General features: G+C 38.2%; 1 protein-coding gene across 23 annotated transcripts in view; it reads right to left on the bottom strand.

Annotated features, from left to right (window-relative positions):
* The window catches only part of LOC140487612 (multiple PDZ domain protein), a 359,969-nt gene that overhangs the window by 68,818 nt on the left and 270,881 nt on the right, over positions 1–20,270 (bottom strand). For 22 of the 23 annotated variants that reach the window (XM_072586923.1, XM_072586922.1, XM_072586956.1 and 19 more), the window contains 4 exons: positions 13,705–13,901; positions 10,225–10,316; positions 4,446–4,530; positions 3,599–3,679 (listed from right to left, as the gene is read on the bottom strand). In XM_072586923.1, coding sequence (XP_072443024.1) covers positions 3,599–3,679; positions 4,446–4,530; positions 10,225–10,316; positions 13,705–13,901 — 455 coding nt within the window. The remainder of the gene's footprint in view (positions 1–3,598; positions 3,680–4,445; positions 4,531–10,224; positions 10,317–13,704; positions 13,902–20,270) is intronic. The other variant, XM_072586963.1, reaches the window with a different exon arrangement.

Genomic DNA, 20,270 nt, shown 5'->3' with positions numbered 1-20,270 from the left:
CACTGCTGCCTCACAGCGCCCGAGATCCGGGTTCAATTCCCGCCTCAGGGAATTTGCACATTCTCCCCGTGTCAGCTTGGGTTTCCTCCGGGTGCTCCAGTTTCCTCTCACCATCCAAAAAAAAATATGCAGGTTAGGTGAATTGGCCATGCTAAAATTGCCTGTAGTGTTAGGTGAAGGGGTAAATGTAGGGGAATGGGTCTGGATGGGTTGTGCTTTGGCGGGTCGGTGTGGACTTGTTGGGCCGAAGTGCCTGTTTCCGCACTGTAAGTAATCTAATCTAATCAAATGTTTAAAAAAATTGAGGTTTTGGTCAAGAAAAATGAAGCATATGTTAGGTATGGATAGCAGAGAACTAGTGAATCCTTACAAGCGTATAAAGGCACTAGGAGTATGCTTAAGAGGGAAATCAGGAGTGATAAAAGGGGAGGTGACTAGGGTTAAGGAGAATCTAAAGCTATCTGCCAAAGTGATTTTATAAATTCATTAAGGACAAAAGGGGAACTAGGGAGAGAATGGGGCTTCTCAAAGATGAGCAAGGCAGCTTATGTGGAACCGCAGAAGATGGGAGAGATACTAAATGAGTATTTTGTGTCAGTGTTTATTGTAGAGAAGGACATGGAAGATATAGAATGTGGGGAAATAGATGGTCACATCTTGAAAAATGTCCATATTACAGTGGTGGTGGTACTGGATGTCTAAAATCACAAAGGTGGATAAATCCCCAGGACCTTATCAGGTGTACCCTCGAGCTCTGTGGGAAGCTAGGAAAGTGACTTCTGGGCCTCTTGCTGAGGTATCTGTATCAATGGTAGTCACAGGTGAGGTGCCGGAAGACTGGAGGTTGGCTCTCATGGTGCCACTATTTAAGAAAGGTGGGAAGGAAAAGGCAGGGAACTATAGACTGGTAAGCCTGACATCTGTCGTGGGAAATTTGTTGGAGGGAATCCTGAGGGACAGGATCTGTGCTGGATCCACTGCTTTTCATCAGTTATGTAATGATTTGGATGCGAACATAGGAGGTATAGTTAATAAGTTTGTAGATGACACCAAATTGGAGGTGTAATGGACAGTGAAGAAGGTTACCTCAGAGTACAATGGGATCCTAATCAGATGGGCCAATCGGCCAAGAAGTGGCAGATGGAGTTTAATTTAGATAAACATGAAATGCTGAATTTTGGAAAGGCAAACCAAGGCAGGACTTATACATTTAATAGTAAGGTCCTGGGTAGTGTTGCTGAATAAAGAGACCTTGGAGTGCAGGCTCATTGTTCCTTGAATGTGGAGTCATAGGTAGATAGGATAGTGGAGAAGGCGTTTGGTATGCTTTCCTTCATTGGTCAGAGCATCGGGTATAGAAGTTGGGAGGTCATGTTGTGGCTGTACAGGACATTGATTAGGCCAGTTTTCAAATATTGTGTGCAATTTTGGTCTCCCACCTTTCAGAAGGAAGTTCTGAAACTTGAAAGGGTTCAAAAAAGGTTTACAAGGACGGTGCTAGGGTTGGACGGTTTGAACTTGGGGCTACTTTCCCTGGAGTGTCGGATGATGAGGGTGACCTTATAGAAGTTTATAAAATCACGAGAGGCATGGATAGGGTAAATACCGCAGGTCTTTTCCAAGAGGTGGGAGAATCCAGAATGAGAGGATAGAGATTTAGAGTGAGAGTGAAAAAATGTAGAAGGGAACTAAGGGACAACTTTATTAAGCAGAGACTGGTACATTTATGGAATGAGTTGCAGGAAGAGGTGGTGGATGCTGGTACAATTCTAACACTTAAAAGGCATCTGGATTGGTATCGGAATAGGAAGAATTTAGAGGGATATGAGCCAAGTGTAGCAAATGGGACTAGATTAATTTAGGATATCTGGTCAGCATGGTTGCATTCGACCAAAGTGTTTGTTTCCATGCTATGTATCTCTACGTCTCTATGACACAAAGCTGGGTGGAAGAGCAAGCTGTGAATAGGATTCAAAGATATTGAAATGTGATTTGGACAGGCTGGATGTCCGCATGCACTAATTATGAAAGTAAGCACGCAGGTGAAGCAGGCAGTAAAAAAGGCAAACTTTATGTTGGCTTTCATAGCAAAAGGATTTGAGTATAGGATAAGGATGACTTGCTGCAATTGTACAGGACATTAATGTGGCCACACTTGAAATATTGTATGCAGTTTTGAAGTATAGAATTCCTACAGTGTGGAAGCAGGCCATGTGCATCAAGTCCATGCCAATCCTTCGAAGAACATCCACCAAGACCCACCCGATTCCTGCAACCTAGTATTTCCCATGGCTAACACACCGAACATTATTGAGCAATTTAGCATGGCCAATCCACCTAACCTGCACATCTTTGGACTGTGGGAGGAAACTAGAGCACTCAAAAGAAACCCACTCAGATATGGGGAGAATGTGCAAACTCCAAACTCCTAAGAGAATTTGAACCCAGTTCTCTGGTGCTGTGAGGCAGCAGTGCTGACCACTGAGCCACTGTGCTGCCCAACATTGGTCTCATTGTCTGAGGAAGATGTTCTTGCTGTAGAAACAATGCAGTGAAGGTTTAGCAAATTGATTCCTAAATGGCAAGACTGTCGTATAAAGGGAGATAGTGTAGGTTAGATTTTTATTCACTGGATGTTTGAGTAGTGAGAAAAGATATTATAGAAACCTATAAAATTCTAACAGAATTCAACAGATTAGATCGAGGAAGGATGTTCCCAATGGTGGGGGAGTATAGAACCACAGATTATAGTTTAAAGATAAGAGATAAATCTTTTAGGACTAAGATGAGGAAATACTTCTTCATTTAGAGAGTAGCGGACCTGTGGAATTCACTACTGTAGGAAATGGTTGAGGCCAAAGCATTGTATTTTAAGGAGGTAGATCTCACCATTGTGATTAAAGAGATCAAGTGATATGTCGGGAGGGTGGGAGTAGAGTATTGAGCTCAACAATCAGTCATGATCATATTGAATGGCAGAGCAGGTTTGAGGAGTCGAATGGCCTACTTTTACTTCTATAATCTATTTTTATTCAGCAAAGAAAATCTACTTCTGTTGTCTGGTTTCCATGTGATCCTAGACCCACAGTAATATGGCTAACTCTTAATTCTCTCAAATGAATGAACAAACAATCAGTTTAAGGGCAATTAGAGATGGACAACTAATGCCTGCCTTTGCAGCAATGTCCACATCCCATGAAAGAAGAATAAAGACAGACAAAAGTGCTCTTGTGTCTAAAATCAACACTCTCCCAATCTGTTAGGTTTCTTGAACAGCCTGCACATTCCTACTCACAAAGTTAACTCAGCCAGGAGAGGTTAAATAGTTGTAGTCTTCAAAGAAGTACTTTATGTCACCATCTGAATTGTATTGATAGCTAATATCTCAAGACCTTCAGCAAAGGCCTGCTGAGCAGCAGTTTCAGTTGTCTGATGGAATAGAAAGAAATTTGTAAAGAAGTTCAAGTTATCCTATTCACAAAATACGGTTTGATTAAACATACCTGTGTCCTTTACATACATCTAATGACATAATGTCTACATTCGTTATTTTCTACAGTTCTAAAGATATAATTAATACTTTTTGCAATAAATTTACCTTAGCAAGTAGAATATGTTGAGAATTTTTAAACAAAGTCAGATCCTTTTCAGTTTGGGATAATGATGTACTTGGCTCTTTCTTGAAAATAAAGCCAGAAAATATAATTTCATCCAGTAGTACTTGCCATCAATAATAGTAATAGAGTTTGTAGTTATTGCAACATCGTGACTTTAAACATTAGTCATACAGATGTATGATATATCAAAGATATCTTTTAATCTTAGAATCATAGAGAACTTGCTTTGTTTGTCTTATCAGCTAATATAAAATTACACAACAATCCAATCCTTCCCCCTCTAGTTTGTTCCTGCCAACTAACTACAGTATAATATGCAGCAAACTTGTTTTTCAGGCACGTGTACTACGGGGAAGTTTAACAGGAGGAATAATGAAAATATATTTATAAATAAGACATAACTGTTTAAAATACAAAAATTTATGATAGAAAATATATATTTTTAGTTTGAATCATCATAGTATTAGGAAAGATAATCAAATTTCATTAATGGAGAAAAGATTTTTTGCCAGGTTCAAATCTCAAAATGTTGTATAATTTTAAAGAGTTAATTGAACAATGAGAATTGTGCTTAGTCAGTTCTCTTCTGTTAGTATCCAACATAAAGTCAAGTCTTTCCCATTCATGTTTTTAAGCCATAAAATATCTACATAGTAAGCGTTAATTGCCTACACACTATGGATTTACATTATCTTCAAAGATCAGCATCAGAGAAATGAACTGCATACTTTTCATTGGTAAAACTGCATATCTCTTCATAGAATGGAAATCGTTAAGTGTTTACCAGAGGACAAAACGAGATTACTGTAATGATACTTAATCATATACCTCATGGTGGGCTCCTGAAGTAGCTGTGATTATATCAGCTAATTTTGCAGGGCTGACTGCCATTTGATTGATTGCATCTGTGCTTCTGTAAAAGAAATACAAACATTGGCAATGAAAAGGAGAAACTAAATTTAATTTGCTCTGAACACTAACATGATTCCAAATGCCTTAACAAATGATGTATTGCCCAAGCTTTTCCAGTCAGATTTGCTGTGTGTGAAATTTTAAAACAATAGATACAAAATGCATTCAGGGAATAGATTTGTTGAATGAAAATTGGATAATAATTTTACTGTGCTTGTGAGGGGGAGAGATGATGAAAAAGAAAGAAGGAACCAATACATACTGTGCATATGTATTATAAAAATGTTACACCATACTAATACAAGAGCCACAGAAAATGAAAGAATCAGTGGCATTCAAGGATCAAAGGAAACACCGCTGGCTATTGTTGTGGCATGCACATATTTCCAAAAGCTCTGTCGGCAGTTACGTAATATGTGATTTTTTTGTTTACTCAATTTAGGTCATGAAAAAGGCAGAAATCTTTCAGTAAGTTCAGATAAAGTATAAAATTGCACTTCTAATTTCATAGACAGAAATTAGATCAAGTGAGGACATAAATGATCTACACAATATACCATCTTTGGGATCTGAAGTAGACCAAATAATGCACTATAGATAAATTATATCTCATTTGGGTCAAGAGACATTTGATAATCCTAGAAACAGGTGCAGAGATCACAATGTGATCCGTTTGTGCACATTGATGAAAAGCGTTTTGTCTTTGAGCTGCTGGTCAACAGCATGATTGCTGCATGAAGCCAGTGTTAACTTTTCTGTTTACTGGTTGCATGCATCATCAGCAAGCCCAAAATTGTAACTACCTAGCACTGGCTTCTGTTGTTTAAAGATAGGATTCTTTATGACTACAGCAGGAACTATCACCTTCAAAGTGAGTGTGAACTCGGAAGCATGACATGCAGGGAGTCAGGATGACTCTCGATCAAACTCTCAAAAAGGGAGGGATAGCATAACACTATACAAGGAGATCAGCTCTGAGGACATGGATGCCACAATAAATTAAATGACTTTAAACATATGGTTAAGGTCAATAAATACAACTTTAAATGGACTGATAACTGCACCATCAGCCTCATACATTGCACTATTCAGCAAAACCCCATATGCAAGTAAAATCAACTTCTGTAGATTAAGTCCCTTACCTACCAGTCATGCACTTGACTTCAGCCTTATAATTTTAGAACGGTCACAAACCTTAAAGCAACATCTCACAGCATGAATAGACTACTAACTTTTCAACTATAACAGTGATAACACTTACTTACAAACTCATCTCTCCCCAGCAGCACAACTCCACTTTCCTGCCTGCTCCCCATAGCTTGTTAAACCATTAAAAATTTTTCTTCCTTAAATTAGTTCAGTGCCCCCATGTCCACAGATTCATGACCCTCTGACAAAAATAATTCTTCATTTTGTTCTTGATTGCCCCACAAAAATAAACATCTGCTCTGTGTCTATTTTGTCAATTCCCTTTACCTTATATGCCTCAAATAAATTTCCTCTCATCCTTCTAAATACTAGTAAGTAGAGACCTAGACTGTGCTCAATCGCTCCTCATAAAACAAGTCTTTCATCTCATAAATTAATCTAGTGCACCTTCGCTGAATTGCCTTTAAAGCAATTATATCCTTCCTCAAGGATAGGGACTAAAACTGTACGCTGTAATCGAGATTCAGTCTCACCACTGCCATGTGCAATTGCAACAACACTTCCCTACTTTTATACACTGTTCCTTTAGCAATAAATGTGAAAGTTCCATTTGTTGTCCTCATGATCCGCTACAAATGCAAGTCATGCATGAAAACACCAAGATCTGTCTAACCAAAGCATTTAGAAGTTCCTCTCTATTTAGATAATAAGTTGTCTTTTTATTATTCTGACCAAAATGTATAACCTCACACTTATCCATGTTAAACTTCATCTGCCAAATTTCAGCTCATTGACCCAATTTCTCCATATTCACCTTTACATTGCTTATTTCTTCATTGCAACTTGCTTTCCCACTAAAGTAGAGGACCAAACTTCCTTTCCTGGTTCAAATGAAAATTGACATTGTGAGCTGTTCTCGCTACTCATAGAATATTCAACAGTACAGCATAGGACAAACCATTTGGCTTACCATTGCTCCATCAATCGGAATACCATTCTAAACTCATCTCATCGCCTGCACATGGTCTGTGTCCCTCAATTCCTTGTCTGTCCATGTGTCTGTCTCAATGCCTTTTAAACATTGCCATCATCTGTGGCTTGACCACTTACCCTAGCAGTACCTTCCAGGTGTGTAAAAGAAACTTTCCTCGCACATTGTGGAAAGTTAGGGGAGAAATTGTATCGTTCATTGTAAAAATACTTATATCATCTAACATCATTGATGAGGTGCCAGGGGACTGGGGAGTGGCTAATGTGCCTTTATTTAAGAATGGCTATAAGGAGAAGCCTGAAAACTATACACCTGTGAGCCTGACATCAGTGGTGGGTATGTTGTTGAAGGAGTTTCTGGAAGATAGGTTTTATATGCATTTGGAAAGGCAAGGACTGATTAGGGATAGTCATCATGGTTTTGTGCGAGGGAAGTTGTGTCAACTAACTTGATTGAGGTTTTTGATGAAGTGACCAAAAGAGCATAGACATTGTTTATATGAATTTTACTGAAGTCTCTGCCTAGTAGACTAATGAGTAAAGTTAGATCACATGGGATTTAGGGTGAGCTTACCAATTGGATACAAAATTGACTTCAGTGTATTAGAATCCCTACTGTGTGGAAACAGGCACTTCGGCCCACTAAGTCCATACTGACCCTCTGAAGACACCCAGACACATGACCTAACAACTTTACATCCCTGAACATTGTGGGCAATTTAGCTTGGCCAATTCATTAACCTGCACATCTTTGGATTGTGGGAGGTACCAGAGCACCGAGAGGAAACTTATGTAGACACAGGGAGAATGAGCAAACTCCACACAGACAGTCGCCCGAGGCTGGAATCGAACCTGGGACCCTGGTGCTGTGAGGCAGCAGTGCTAACCACTGAGTCACTGTGCTGCCCCGGTGTTTCGGTACATAACTGAAGTTATGTACTTAGACAGGGTGGTTAAGAAAGCATTTAACATGCTTGCTTTCATTGCTCAGATATTTGAGTATAAGAGTCCGGACATCATGTTGAGATTTTACAGGATATTGGTGAGGCCTTTTCTGGAGTACTGTGTGAAATTCTGGTCACCCTGCCATAGGAAGGATATTATTAAACTGGAGAGGATTCAGAAAAGATTTACCAGGATATTGCTGGGAGTGGAGGGTTCGCGTTATAAAACTAGGCTGGATAGGCTTGGACTTTTTCCACTGGAGCAGAGGAAGTTCAAGGGAGATCTTATAGACGATTATAAAATTATGAGGTGCATAGATAAAGTGAATAGCATGAGTCTTTTCCCTAGGGTGGGGGATTTCAAAACTAGGGCGCATATTTTTAAGATGAGAGGAGGATGTTTTAAAAAAGGACATGAGGGGCAACATTGTACACAGAGTGTTTCATGTGTGGAACGAAATGCCAGAGGAAGTAGTGGATGCAGGTACAGTTATTGACATTTGGATAAGTAGATGAAAACAAAAGGTTTGGTGGATATGGGTCAAATGCAAGCAAGGGGGACGAATTTGGGAGTGTGGCTGACATGGAATAGTTGGACAGAAGGGTCTGTTTCCATGCTGTATGACTCTATCACCTGAAACTTTTCCCCTCTCACCTTTGCCCCCTGCTTTTTGACAATTCCACCCTGGGAGAAAGACTCGAACAATCCACCCCACTGTACATCTCATAATTTGATATACTTCTATCAGGTCACCCCTCAACTTCCGATACTCTCGCAAAGACAATCCAAGTTTGTCCAACCTCTTCTTGTAGCTAATACACTCCAATCCAGGGCAACATCCTCTTTTGCCCTCTCTCCATAGCCTCCAAATCCTTCCTGTAGTGTGATGACCAGAACTGCGCACAATATTCCCAAATGTGACCTAGCTAAAGTTTTACTCAGCTGCAACATGACTTGCCAACTTTCAGGCTCAAGGCCTGGACCAATGAAGGCAAACATCCTGTATGCCTTCTTGATCACCTTATCTACTTGTGTTTGCCACTTTCAGAGAGACATGGATGTGCACCCAAATTCCCTCTGTATATCAATGCTCCTAAGAGTCCTGCCATTTACTTTGACTGCCAAAATGCATCACCTCACACTTGTCCAGATTAACTTTCATCTGCCTTTTCTCTGTCCAATTTTCAAACTGATCTATATTCTGCTAAATCCTTTGATAGTGACTTCCTCACTATCCATAACTCCATTATTTTTTGTCTTCAAACATACCAAACAGTCCACCTACATTTCCATCAAATCATTTGTACAAATATAAAATATATATTAAAATATATAATACCAACAACACAGATCTCAGCACTGATCCTTGCAGACCACTGGTCACAGATTTCCAGTCAGAAAAACACTCCTCCACAAATATCCTCTGTCTTCTATGACCAAGACAATTTTGTATCCAACTTGCCAACCTACCATGGATGCCATGTGGCTTAATATTCTGGACTCGCCTACCATGAAAGATCTTGTCAAATGTTTTAGCTAAGTCCACATAGACAGCATCCATCACTTCAATCATCTTCATTACTTCCTCAAAACTCGATCAAGTTTGTGAAACAAGATCTCCCCACCAAAGGCCATGGGAAATGGGTGAAGAGTAAGGGATGAGGGCTAGATGTCCTAACCGCCTTCTACACAACTGGAACAAAGGGTCAAAGAACCCGAGCAAGCTTTCTAATTAGCTTTCCTCAGCAGTCACCCATAGCCATGGTCTGCTCATGTTCAGTTTCTGTAGGTGGTAAGCCCAACTTCATCCTGCACCAATGCTCTCCCCTGACATCAACCATCTCCACAAAAGGCAAACATTGTGCCATTTGTAGACATTGCTATGAAAGTGGATCTGGAAACTTAGGAAACTGCTCAAACTTAAACTACTTGTCTAATGCAAATCCCTAGCATCTAAAGGCAATAGCCAGATGTTTAACTTATATCTACATTCCAAACTACATAAATAGAACTTCCGATGAATGAACTTTGTTTTTTTTAACCAGTTTCAGAATGTAATGAATTCTGGATCGTGCTAATTAAACTACCTTGTAATACTATATTGAGGAGCTGTGGCAATCAATGGCATACCTGCTTCGTCACTCAATTTGTAATCCCACTACCTCAGGCTATTGTTCTGGGAACATGGAATTAAATCTTAAAATGGTAGATAGTGATATCTGAATTCAAAGAAAAATCTGGAATTAAAAGCTACTCTAATGATGACCACTTTTAACTGTGATAAAACCACCTGGTTCACTAATGCCCTTTCGAGAAGAAATCTGCTACCCTATCTAATCTACCTACATGAGATTCTAGACCCACAGCAATGTGAATGGATGGGCAACAAATATTGTCCTAGCAAGCGACATCCATACCCCACAAACAAATCAATCACAAGTTTAATAATTTATTACAGAAACCCCAAAGTACATAGAATTACATGATAAGAAGCATAACAGATTGATACAATTTTCTTTCAAAATTGAGTCTTATTTTAATAAGGAATTAAGATTTTTTTCATCCATCCTGCATATAACAAATGCTATTTTAGCAAATAAACTGAACCTACCTGATAAAAATAATCTTTACTTTTGGTGGCGCACTTTTGATTATTGATGAAGCATTTTGGTGACTACGACCATATAATAATTGCCCATTTATCTGAAAATTAAGCAAAATAGGGGATATTAAAAAATATCCAACCTTGTCAACAGCTTAAAAACGCATAATGCGTGCAGAAAGTGTAAAATCCCATTACGTTTTGATATTAGAGTTTAGGCTTTTCATTTTTACTAAGATTTATAAATCAGCATTGTTTAACACAGAAACATTTCTTTTCAAATTAAGTACAAGGGACAAAATCTTTGTTTTCTTTTAGAAATGCTCTTTCTTGGTGAATTAGTGATTGCAATGCAATAAAAAAGAATTTCTTAAAATCAGTACTTTTAAAGTTCCACACTAGATGACAAGCATAAAGGTCAGGGAACATAACACCTTCTCAATTATGGAACAACAGAGCAACTGCACTGAGAATAGAGTATCAGAAACAAAACACAGTCAGCAGTGATTCTTCAACTCTCTTTAGAAATGGCACCTAATGGGATCTGATCCTACTTTGTGATAGGGAAAGAAACTTTGAATAGAATAATCAATTAAAACACGATTAAAAAAAACTGGAAGATCTTAATATAATAATAGAAATGACTAAGCCTGAAAATCAAGATATAAAATAAGTTTGGCTGAGATAACTAGCAAAGGTATAAAGCCACTTAAGAGTTGTTTATAGACCTCCTAACAAATATACTGTAAGAAAAGGAATACAATAACAAATAATTGGTGATCGTGAGAGAAGTAAAGTGATACTAATGTATACGTAAACTGAATAGATGAATAAGATTGGCAAAGTTGCCTGAAAGATAAGTTTTCACCATATTATTATGCCAAACAAAGAGCAGGCCATTCTAAACCTGTTGATTCATGATTGGTTAGGCCAATATTGTTCCACATCCTTAATTGCTCACGGCAATTACAAATCAAGCACATTGCTGTGGGTCTGGAATTTAATGTAGGTAGATTATCTTAATTAATAATCTCTTAGAAAAGTAGCCCCTCAGGAGCAGTGATTATAACACTTCAAATTCAATTTGGGGAAGAGAAGAGTGGACTTAAGGCTAATGTTTTAGACTAAAGTAATGGGAATTATAAAAGTGTGAATACAGAGCCAATTCAAGTGAACTAGGAAAATAGATAAATCGATGGGTCAACAGAGATGCAATGGAAAAAAAGGCAAAACTGTAAACTATTATTTGGCACTATACCAAATGACATTCTCTATTAATCAGAACTTCTGGCGTGAATTTATTTTACAAAAAAGATAAGACAATTCAGTTCTCAGATATCTGCTTTTAGCAGGGACTGTTCCCTCCACAACTCCCTCATTAGGTCCATACACCCCAACAACCCTTCCTCCAAACGTGGAACCTTCCCCTATGGCCACAGGAGATGCAAAACCTGCCCCACACCACCCCCCTCACCTCCGTGCAAGGCCCCAAAGGATTATTCCAAATCAGGCAGAGATTCATGCGCATTTCCTCCAACCTGGTTTATTGCATCTGCTGCTCCCGAAGTGGTCGCCTCTACATCGGAGAGATTGAGCACAATCTTGGAAACTGATTCAGGAACATTTATGGTCTGTACACTCCAATCAACCCCACCATTCCGGTTGCCCACCATTTCAATTCCTGCTCCCATTCCCCAAATGATATTTCCATATTGGGCCTCCACCACCATCAACACAAGGTCACACACAAACTGAAAGAAGAATACCTCATCTTCCACCTCACGAGCTTACAAATTTAACATAGAATTCACCAGCTTCCAAATTCAACCGCCCCCACCCCAACCCTCCCTCTCAAACCCACCACCTTAACCTGACCCTACCTATCCATCTTCTTTCCCACCTATATGCCCCCACAGTTCCCACTGACCAATCACTGACCAACGTCCTACCTGCATCCACTTATTTCCATCTCACCCACCTTTCCCACACCCCCTATTTATTTCACAGCCCCCTTCTCCTTCCCCAGTCCTGATGAAAAGTTCCAACCCAAAATGTCAACTCCCCTTCTCCTTGATGCTACATGACCTGCTATGCTTTTTCCAGCTCCACTCTTTATACACTCTGATCGTCCAGCATCTAGTTCTCACTATCTTCTGGAAACTGTCTATCCAACAGGAAAAAGACCGTTGACTTCGATGGATTATTTCAGATTGTCAAGTGGAGTTTTGATGTCGGGGTTCTGAATTTGGCCTTCCATGCAATTAAGTTTTCCCTTCCAGGACAGTACAAGATTCTGCCCCTTTACAACTGAGTTAAGTTGTATCTTTGTGTCATCAGCAAATTTAGCAACACATTTATGTCCTTCCATCCAAGTATTTGACATGAATTATAAGTAGTTGATGTCCCAGCACAAATTCCAAGCAGGTGGGTCAGAATGCGGCAGTTGGGATAGAAAAACAGCTATTATTTAAAATAAAAAGACAACAGAACTGTGAGGAAGAGAGATCTGGGTGCTCTGGCACATGAACCACAACACATGAGCATACAGTATGGCAATGATTAGTCAGGTAAATGGATTACGGTTGCTTATGACAAAGAGAATGGAATATATAAGCAGATAAATATTTTGCTGCAATTGCACAGGGTAATGTTGAGACCACATCTGAATTAATGTGCACAGTTCACTCTCCATACTAAGGGAGAATATAATTGCCTTTGAAATAGTAGAGGGAAGAATTCATTCAGTTGACTTCAGTGATAAAAGGAGTCGTGTAACGAGGCAAGATTCGACAAATTTATCTGTTTCCATCTAGAGTTCAAAGAGTAAAAGATGATCTTATTGAAAGTTATAAGATCATGATGAGACTTGACAGGATAGATGCTGCAAGGATATTTCCCATTATGGGAAACTAGAAATAGGGACAGTTTAAAAATAAGGGACTTCCGATTTAAAGTGGGGATGAAGCATTTTTTTTAACCTCTAAAAGAGCCATTAGTCTGTGGAATTCCCTTCCCAGAGAGCAGTAAGGAAAATAGATTGAGCTTTTTTTAAGGCTTAGTCAGGTAAATTCTTGACAAACAAGAGAATTAAAGCATATCAGAAGTTGACAGGAAAGTAGAGGTCACAATCTCATCAGTCATGATCTCATTAAATGGCAGAGAATACTTGAGGAGCTGAATATTTACTCCTGCATTAAATATGTATTATTGATATAACTTTATTGATGGAGAAGGAGAAGACATTTCTAGTGAAAAATCTTTCAATGTTGCAATAATCCTTTTGTTCAAAGTGGCATCAGATTATGAAATTACTGAACTACTTTATTCATTATATAAAAAAATGTTACAAGAGGTAATATAAAATGTTATGTTTCACTTCTTTGGAGATAAATGAGAAAGATTTTTGGAACACAATTCATTTGATCAATATAAGTCATGTGCACTTTTTTGCAGCAGTTGTGTAAAACATTCACAGTGAAAGATACTTGCCTCTAGCAACTCATCTGCGATCTTTATCCTGCCATCTTTACCAGCTGCTCCATTTGCATCAATGCCAACTACAAAAACACTCATTCTGGATCGGTCCTTGTTTCCAGCAAGGCTCAGACCTAGCCCACTTTTTCCCTTCTCCAGTTCAATCATATGTAGCTCTCCCATCAAGCTTCCATACCGTTGTCTGATCTTTTCTTCATGGATTGTGCAGATCAGAAAAATAAAGTAAAAGATTTACAAAAACTCACCTCAGTTAATTGCTTACACTACTTATACCATTTCAGCTTTCCAGTATAGATGCTTTAGAAATGCAACCATTCATTTATTCTGATCTTACTAGTCTACAAAAACTAAATAAACATTTAGAAATTACCATAAGCCTACTAATCATTTTATTTTTTGCATTTCTTATCATAATAAATATTGCTCTCTTGAAAAGTAAAAAAAAAGCCGCATTCTCAGTTAATTGTAATTATCTTAAACTTCAAGGTTGATTAGATTAGATTAGCTTAGATTACTTACAGTGTGGAAACAGGCCCTTCGGCCCAACAAGTCCACACCGACCCGCCGAAGCGTATACCACCAAGACCCATACTCCTACGTTTACCCCTTCACCTAACACTATGGGCAATTTAGCATGGCCAATTCACCTAACCTGCACATTTTTGGATTGTGGGAGGAAACCGGAGCACCCGGAGGAAACCCACGCAGATACGGGGAGAATTACTCGTTGTTTCATGTAATATACTAATTTCTGGTTACAATGAAGAAAAATTAATCCTGGTGTGCCTGAAAAAGACGTTCATAAAGGTTCGCATTAAATGCATTTGCCAGTATTTCAATTATGATTTTTCTTTGCAGCCACCGCTCTGAAATACAAATTACAATAAAGGTTTCAGCTAATATCTGGACACACAAACTTTGTGCATGCATATATTTATGCGCCCCACTGGAGTGAGAAATTTATTTCTAATGGTGGTCCAAAGTAGTGGTACCATTCTGGTTGTCTAATACTGTGCTTGATATTCAATTTCATTGTTGACAATGAAATTAAATCTTACACATTGTACAGAACAGGTGGACAGTCCAATAATGTCCACTTTGTGCCACCACCTGAGAAGAACTTCCTGTTTCAAGGTGTAAGGAATATCATACTTAATTTTAAAGCCAGGTTCGACATGCTACCCCAATTACATTTCACTTGTAACTAATTCAGAATTTTCTTACACTTCATTAACTAGCAAAACAATACAGGAACAATATAGGTGGTAGTAATTTAGCCCAAATTGCATATGCTGGCTCTTTGAAGCATTTTTGAAATTGGTTTCACTCCTCTGCCCTTGCCCAGAATCTTGCAAATGTACCCTCTTCAAATAGTTTTCCAATTCCTTTCTGGGATCGTTTCATGAATTTGCTTCCACCACCATTCAGGCTGTGCATCCAGATCATAGGAACTGTCTACATTCCCTGGTTGGAGGACAATTCTGCAGCTGGAAGCAGTGCCTCCTTATACCATCACAAACCTTTTTGATTTAAAACTCAAGTGTTTCACCGCTGATATTTTAAACAATCTGTATCCTCTAGGGCCTCTATATTCTTAATAAAATGTGGTGCTAAGTATTAGTCACAGTACTCTTAATGGTTTATATAGGTTTGGCATAAAATCCTTGCTTTTGTACTCTACTAATTTATTTACAAAGCCAGAAATTCCATTTGCCTTTTTAACTGCCTTCCCAACTTGATCCATCACCTTCAAAGATTTGCATTAATCCACTAGCAATCACTGTCCAATTAGTGGTTGTGGAAACAGAACAGAAGTAGAACTAAATCAGCAGCAGAAATAAACTTTCTCTACAAAATAGAAGCATACGGTCATTGAGTCATTCAGCACAGAAACAGATCCTTTGGCCTAACTTGTCCATGCCAACCAGGTTTCCTGAACTGACCTAGTCTCATTTGCCTGCGTTTGGCCCATTTCCCCCTGAACCTTTCCTATCCATGTACTTCTCCAAATGGCTTTAAAATGATCTAACTATAAGCACTTCAACAAATTTCCTCTGACAACTTTTTCCATGTATCAGACAGAATGTGTTCCTTTTTATTGCCTGTGATCAATGCATTTTGCAATGCAAGCTGTTGGTGTTTTCTCCTTAACTGCGATTATCCTAATAAAAATAATTCCAGTAGAAAGCTTTTTAGAGTCTTAAAGTTTATTGATTATCCCACATTTGGTGTAGGGGTTTCTAAACATGTGTTTCAATAATTTGATTCTCTCACACATACTGAATATAGTTGAAAGAAAATATTATTACAATGTACAATTGTAATAGTCTCTCTTTTGTGACAGGTTTGTAGTTCCTTAGATCAGTTAGTGCTTTAGGTGAAGTAAAGCAGAGGTTTCCTTAGTTAGTTGCAAGCATTGCTGCAGTCAACTTTGCAGGAGATTCGTTTTCAGGTGATTGAAGATTGAAGAGAGTCCTTCACCTACTTCAAAGAAGAGCTATGGTCACTAACAAATTTTAGATGGTTATTTGCCCATGATCAAATGTTTTTGTTTGTGGATGCTTGTACTTTCTTTCCCTCAAAGTAATTTTGAGTGAATTTAATAATCCAGCAGTCAGCTTCTGATTTCAAAGTGAAGATATTCCTGCATACACCTCATTCAGCGATGAATGAAATGACTCATCCATATCTAACACTCTCCCCAAAATTGGATATAAAATAGTAAGCATAAAAGGGAACACATTCTCCATTTTGTTGAAAAACGATGATTCCAAGTTGACTTGCTACTCTGGAAGCATGGACGGTCTTAGAAACTCGCGGATTTCCCAGGCTGACTTGAAGGTGGATCAGAAGACAGAGATCATCGTCATTCCCTTTCAAGGTTTTGCAGATTACTGGGTGCATAATTGACAGCAGTGGTTAAAGGGTTTTCTTACAGAACGTGTCTCACTGTCATGGAACTCAGTCTTGCTGAAGAAGTATCTCAAAGTCAGTTTGAATCCCTGCAAGATCTTTTGCAAACAGCTGCCTTTCCCATTTGACCTGCAACAAGTTCTAAATCAGAGCCCAGATAAGGTAATGGGTAATTCAAATATCTTCTAATCAGCCCTTTGCAAGGATGTTATTGCATACCTCTGCAAGAGTTAGGATTTGAACCTGGCCTCCTATCACAGGTAGGGACACACTCATTGCACCACAAGAACACTAAATAAAGGGTAATTTAATCAGGAGTTTGTTATCTTTCTGATTTTTTTTACTTTTTTATAAACTCTGGCTGTGCAGTTGTCTGGCAGTTGGTTAAATGGCTTTAAGATGGACTCTGCATCTGGACAGCTGATGCTTGGTGTTTCTTTTCACGTGTGACTTGCTACATTGCCCATTCCCAAATAAACAGAAAAATGAGCTTCCTTTAATGTTTTAGCTATTTTGGTAGTAGCCCGTTCTCTAAAGAAAGCCATTACATTCCCATTTCCAAATAAACAAAAAAATATGAGCTTCCTTTGATGTTTTAGCTCTTTTGGTAGTGGCCTATTCTTTAAAGAAAGTCATGTATGAATTTGTTAGATGTATTGAATGTTCATATTTAATTAGATATTTGCTCGAGTTTCAGGTGATCATGCCAAAGGCAACATGAATTTAAGCAGGCAGTTTATTGTCTGTTTCTGTGCAAACATTTTTGAGTATTATTTGAAAGCACATTATATTGGCATGTGATATAGCAAGTATGGTTTCCTTTTAATGCTAAATTAAAATGTATACTTACGTCCCCTCATTCACACTTGGGCAATTTCAAGCAGTAATTAAGGCACCGCTGTTATTACACTATCACATTTACCGTTTTTTATTTTTAAAAATCCCAGTTAAACATTATCTGCCGAATGTTTATCAACATCGGTCCACAAGGGTTCAAGAATGGTCACTAACAGACATTTAGTTCTCAAATGCAGTTATCTGCTGATGGAGGTTCTGCTTCGTCAGGTGGTCTGCAAAGCTTCAACAGCTCTTATAGCCTTCATAGGATAAAGTTGTGAAATATTATTGTTAGATCTCTGGAAAGAGTCCAGGTTCGCTCCCTGCATTCTATCAATATTGAATATTCAGGTGAAGTTAAGTTTCAAGCCTATGCTGGTCAATTGTGGGGGGAACCCAGTAATAACAACAGTATGCTGAGAGATTGGTTTTGAGGCATACAAAACCAAATTGTATCGTGTGATTAATTCTGGGCTAGCAGGATTTGTACCTTTGTTGCGGCTTTCACAATTATGATTTGCTTTAAGGAGTAACTTGCATGTTCAGTAGCATGGGTATTTGTATCATACAGATTTTATCATACAGTATTAACTTCTATCTGCTTAGCTGTTTGCCAATTTTTTTCTGAGTTAAGTTTTCTTCTTACAGGAATGCTTTCACATCAGAAACAAGCATCCATTTTCTACTGTTTATCCTCAAAGTTTGCTGTAATCCCATTTTTTTGTTTCAATGACTTTGCCTAAATGATAATTTTCCATTCTACTTCCAATTAGAGTCAAACTTTGGTCATTTGCAATGGAGTCATCCTGAATTGCCACACTGAATTTGTCATAGACTCAATATGTGTTCCTTTTTGTTGCCAGAATGGAACATGATTTGTATATGAGGTGTTTTCTTACCCTAACAGCAATGGTTGCAATTTAAGAAATTCCAAAAGCAAGTTTTTTTAATGTATTTCAATTAAAGGCTATTTATTATTCAACACCTGCTCTGGTGATTAAAACATAACATCTCATGCATTCACCTCATATAATATCACTCATGTAAAGATTAGATAAAGATAAAGAAGAAAAAATGAGTGCAATGTTCAATTGTTCCATAATGCCATCCACCACATCTGTGCAGTCTCTTAGTTGAGGTTTTGGATGAATGCTAAGCAGAGATTTCTTCTTATATTATGAAGCTCCTTTACAGTTAACTTCCTACGAGATTGGTTCTGAAGTAAACTTGAAATTGGAACAAGTTACAGAGAGTCTGTCTCAAAATTAAGGTATAGCTAATTACTAATTTGGCTGTGCACCTGTCTGGCAACTGGTTTGATGGCTTTCAGGTGATTTTTCAGATTTTGCAGAGCTGATTCTTAGGTCTTTAAAAGTAGGCAATAAAGATGGTTGTCTCATCCATGTGACCTGTTACAAGTCTCTTTTCTGAACAAGTCATGCGTTTCTGCATTATGTCTTTTCACAACGGGAAATTCTTGAGGCAGCAACGACCTGTGTGTTTGGATGACAGGCTATGTTAACGGAAGAATGACTGATGAGGACCTCTTCACATTCATTTAAGATGCAGTGAGTTTCAATATGTATTTTGTTCATGGCAAAACAAAAATACAAGTCTGCTTGAATAGTGTACTTATGATGATCCTTAATATGAGTGTTTTCTGGATGGCAGAGAATGTGTACATTTAACTATTTGCTTCTATTTCAGGTCTGACTGCAGCTGACACTATCAAAGATCACATAATTTGCAGGCACTTTATTGTTTGCTTTTCTTAAATTTTGAAGAATCATCTGAACATTCACAACATACTGGAACATCACAATTACAAACTTCAAATGTCTTTGAAAATGCAAATTTGGGACACTAACATGTTAACAAAAGGTGGTATTTATGAACATTCTTAAAAAAAGTGTCAAATAACTTAGTCGTAGGATTGGAAGCACTTAATTGATAAATTTATTCCTCTCTCCTTTCATGAAGAGAAATGCAATCCTGACATCATCTGGCATCACTCTTCTATCTCAAGATCCAAGGTTGGGAGGCTTTAGCCATGAGCATTAGAATTTTGATAATTAGTTTGCTCAGTGACCTGGGATGGATCTGATTTGAACGAAGCATCTTTTCTATTTTGAGGACTGGTAGCATGTTAAACATCTCCACTATTTTTCATCCTATTCCATTTCCTTCCAGCTCATCTTCCATGTAACATTGGCAGAATCTTCCTCTTCAGGTGAAGTCCGGTTCAAACTAGTCACTTTGTATCTCAGCCATATCTTCTGCCTTCACAAAGATTTCCTCTGTTTCCAACTCAGTCCAATTCTTCCTGTGGCTGTCCTTTTAAAACTTATGCAAATTGTGTAATTAATTATTATGGACCCTTGCTAATATAAGCCTATCCTGACTAATTGGCTGTGTTCACATCAGAAATCTCAACTCACTTCTAACATTTTTCTTGTTTGTGGAATATTGTGAATTTGTCAAGTGATTTTAACAGCTCTCAGTTCTCCTCTGCTTGCCTTATTCATCCGTAGACCTGTTTCCCACATTGTAACTATTTTTAATAACTGTGCCCCTTCCTCTTCAACTTTAGCTTATCATTTAATTTTACATGACACCTGGTTTTGGATGAAAAAAATGTTGTTTTAATTTCTTCACTCCCCCTCCCCTAAGCCTCCAGTAACGAGCAGGGGACATTCATTTGTAATCACCTCTGAAGTCATAAACAGGACAATGATATTTAAGGACATATCTTGCTTTAGATAGTTGATCTATCAATTTTTTAAAAAAGAATCTTAAGTTTGGAGTCAGAA

Source organism: Chiloscyllium punctatum, chromosome 2, assembly GCF_047496795.1.
Source record: "Chiloscyllium punctatum isolate Juve2018m chromosome 2, sChiPun1.3, whole genome shotgun sequence".
Classification (NCBI taxonomy): Eukaryota; Metazoa; Chordata; class Chondrichthyes; order Orectolobiformes; family Hemiscylliidae; genus Chiloscyllium; species Chiloscyllium punctatum.
The sequence above is the reverse complement of the archived record's forward strand: the minus strand, read 5'-3'. Positions and strand labels throughout refer to the sequence as shown.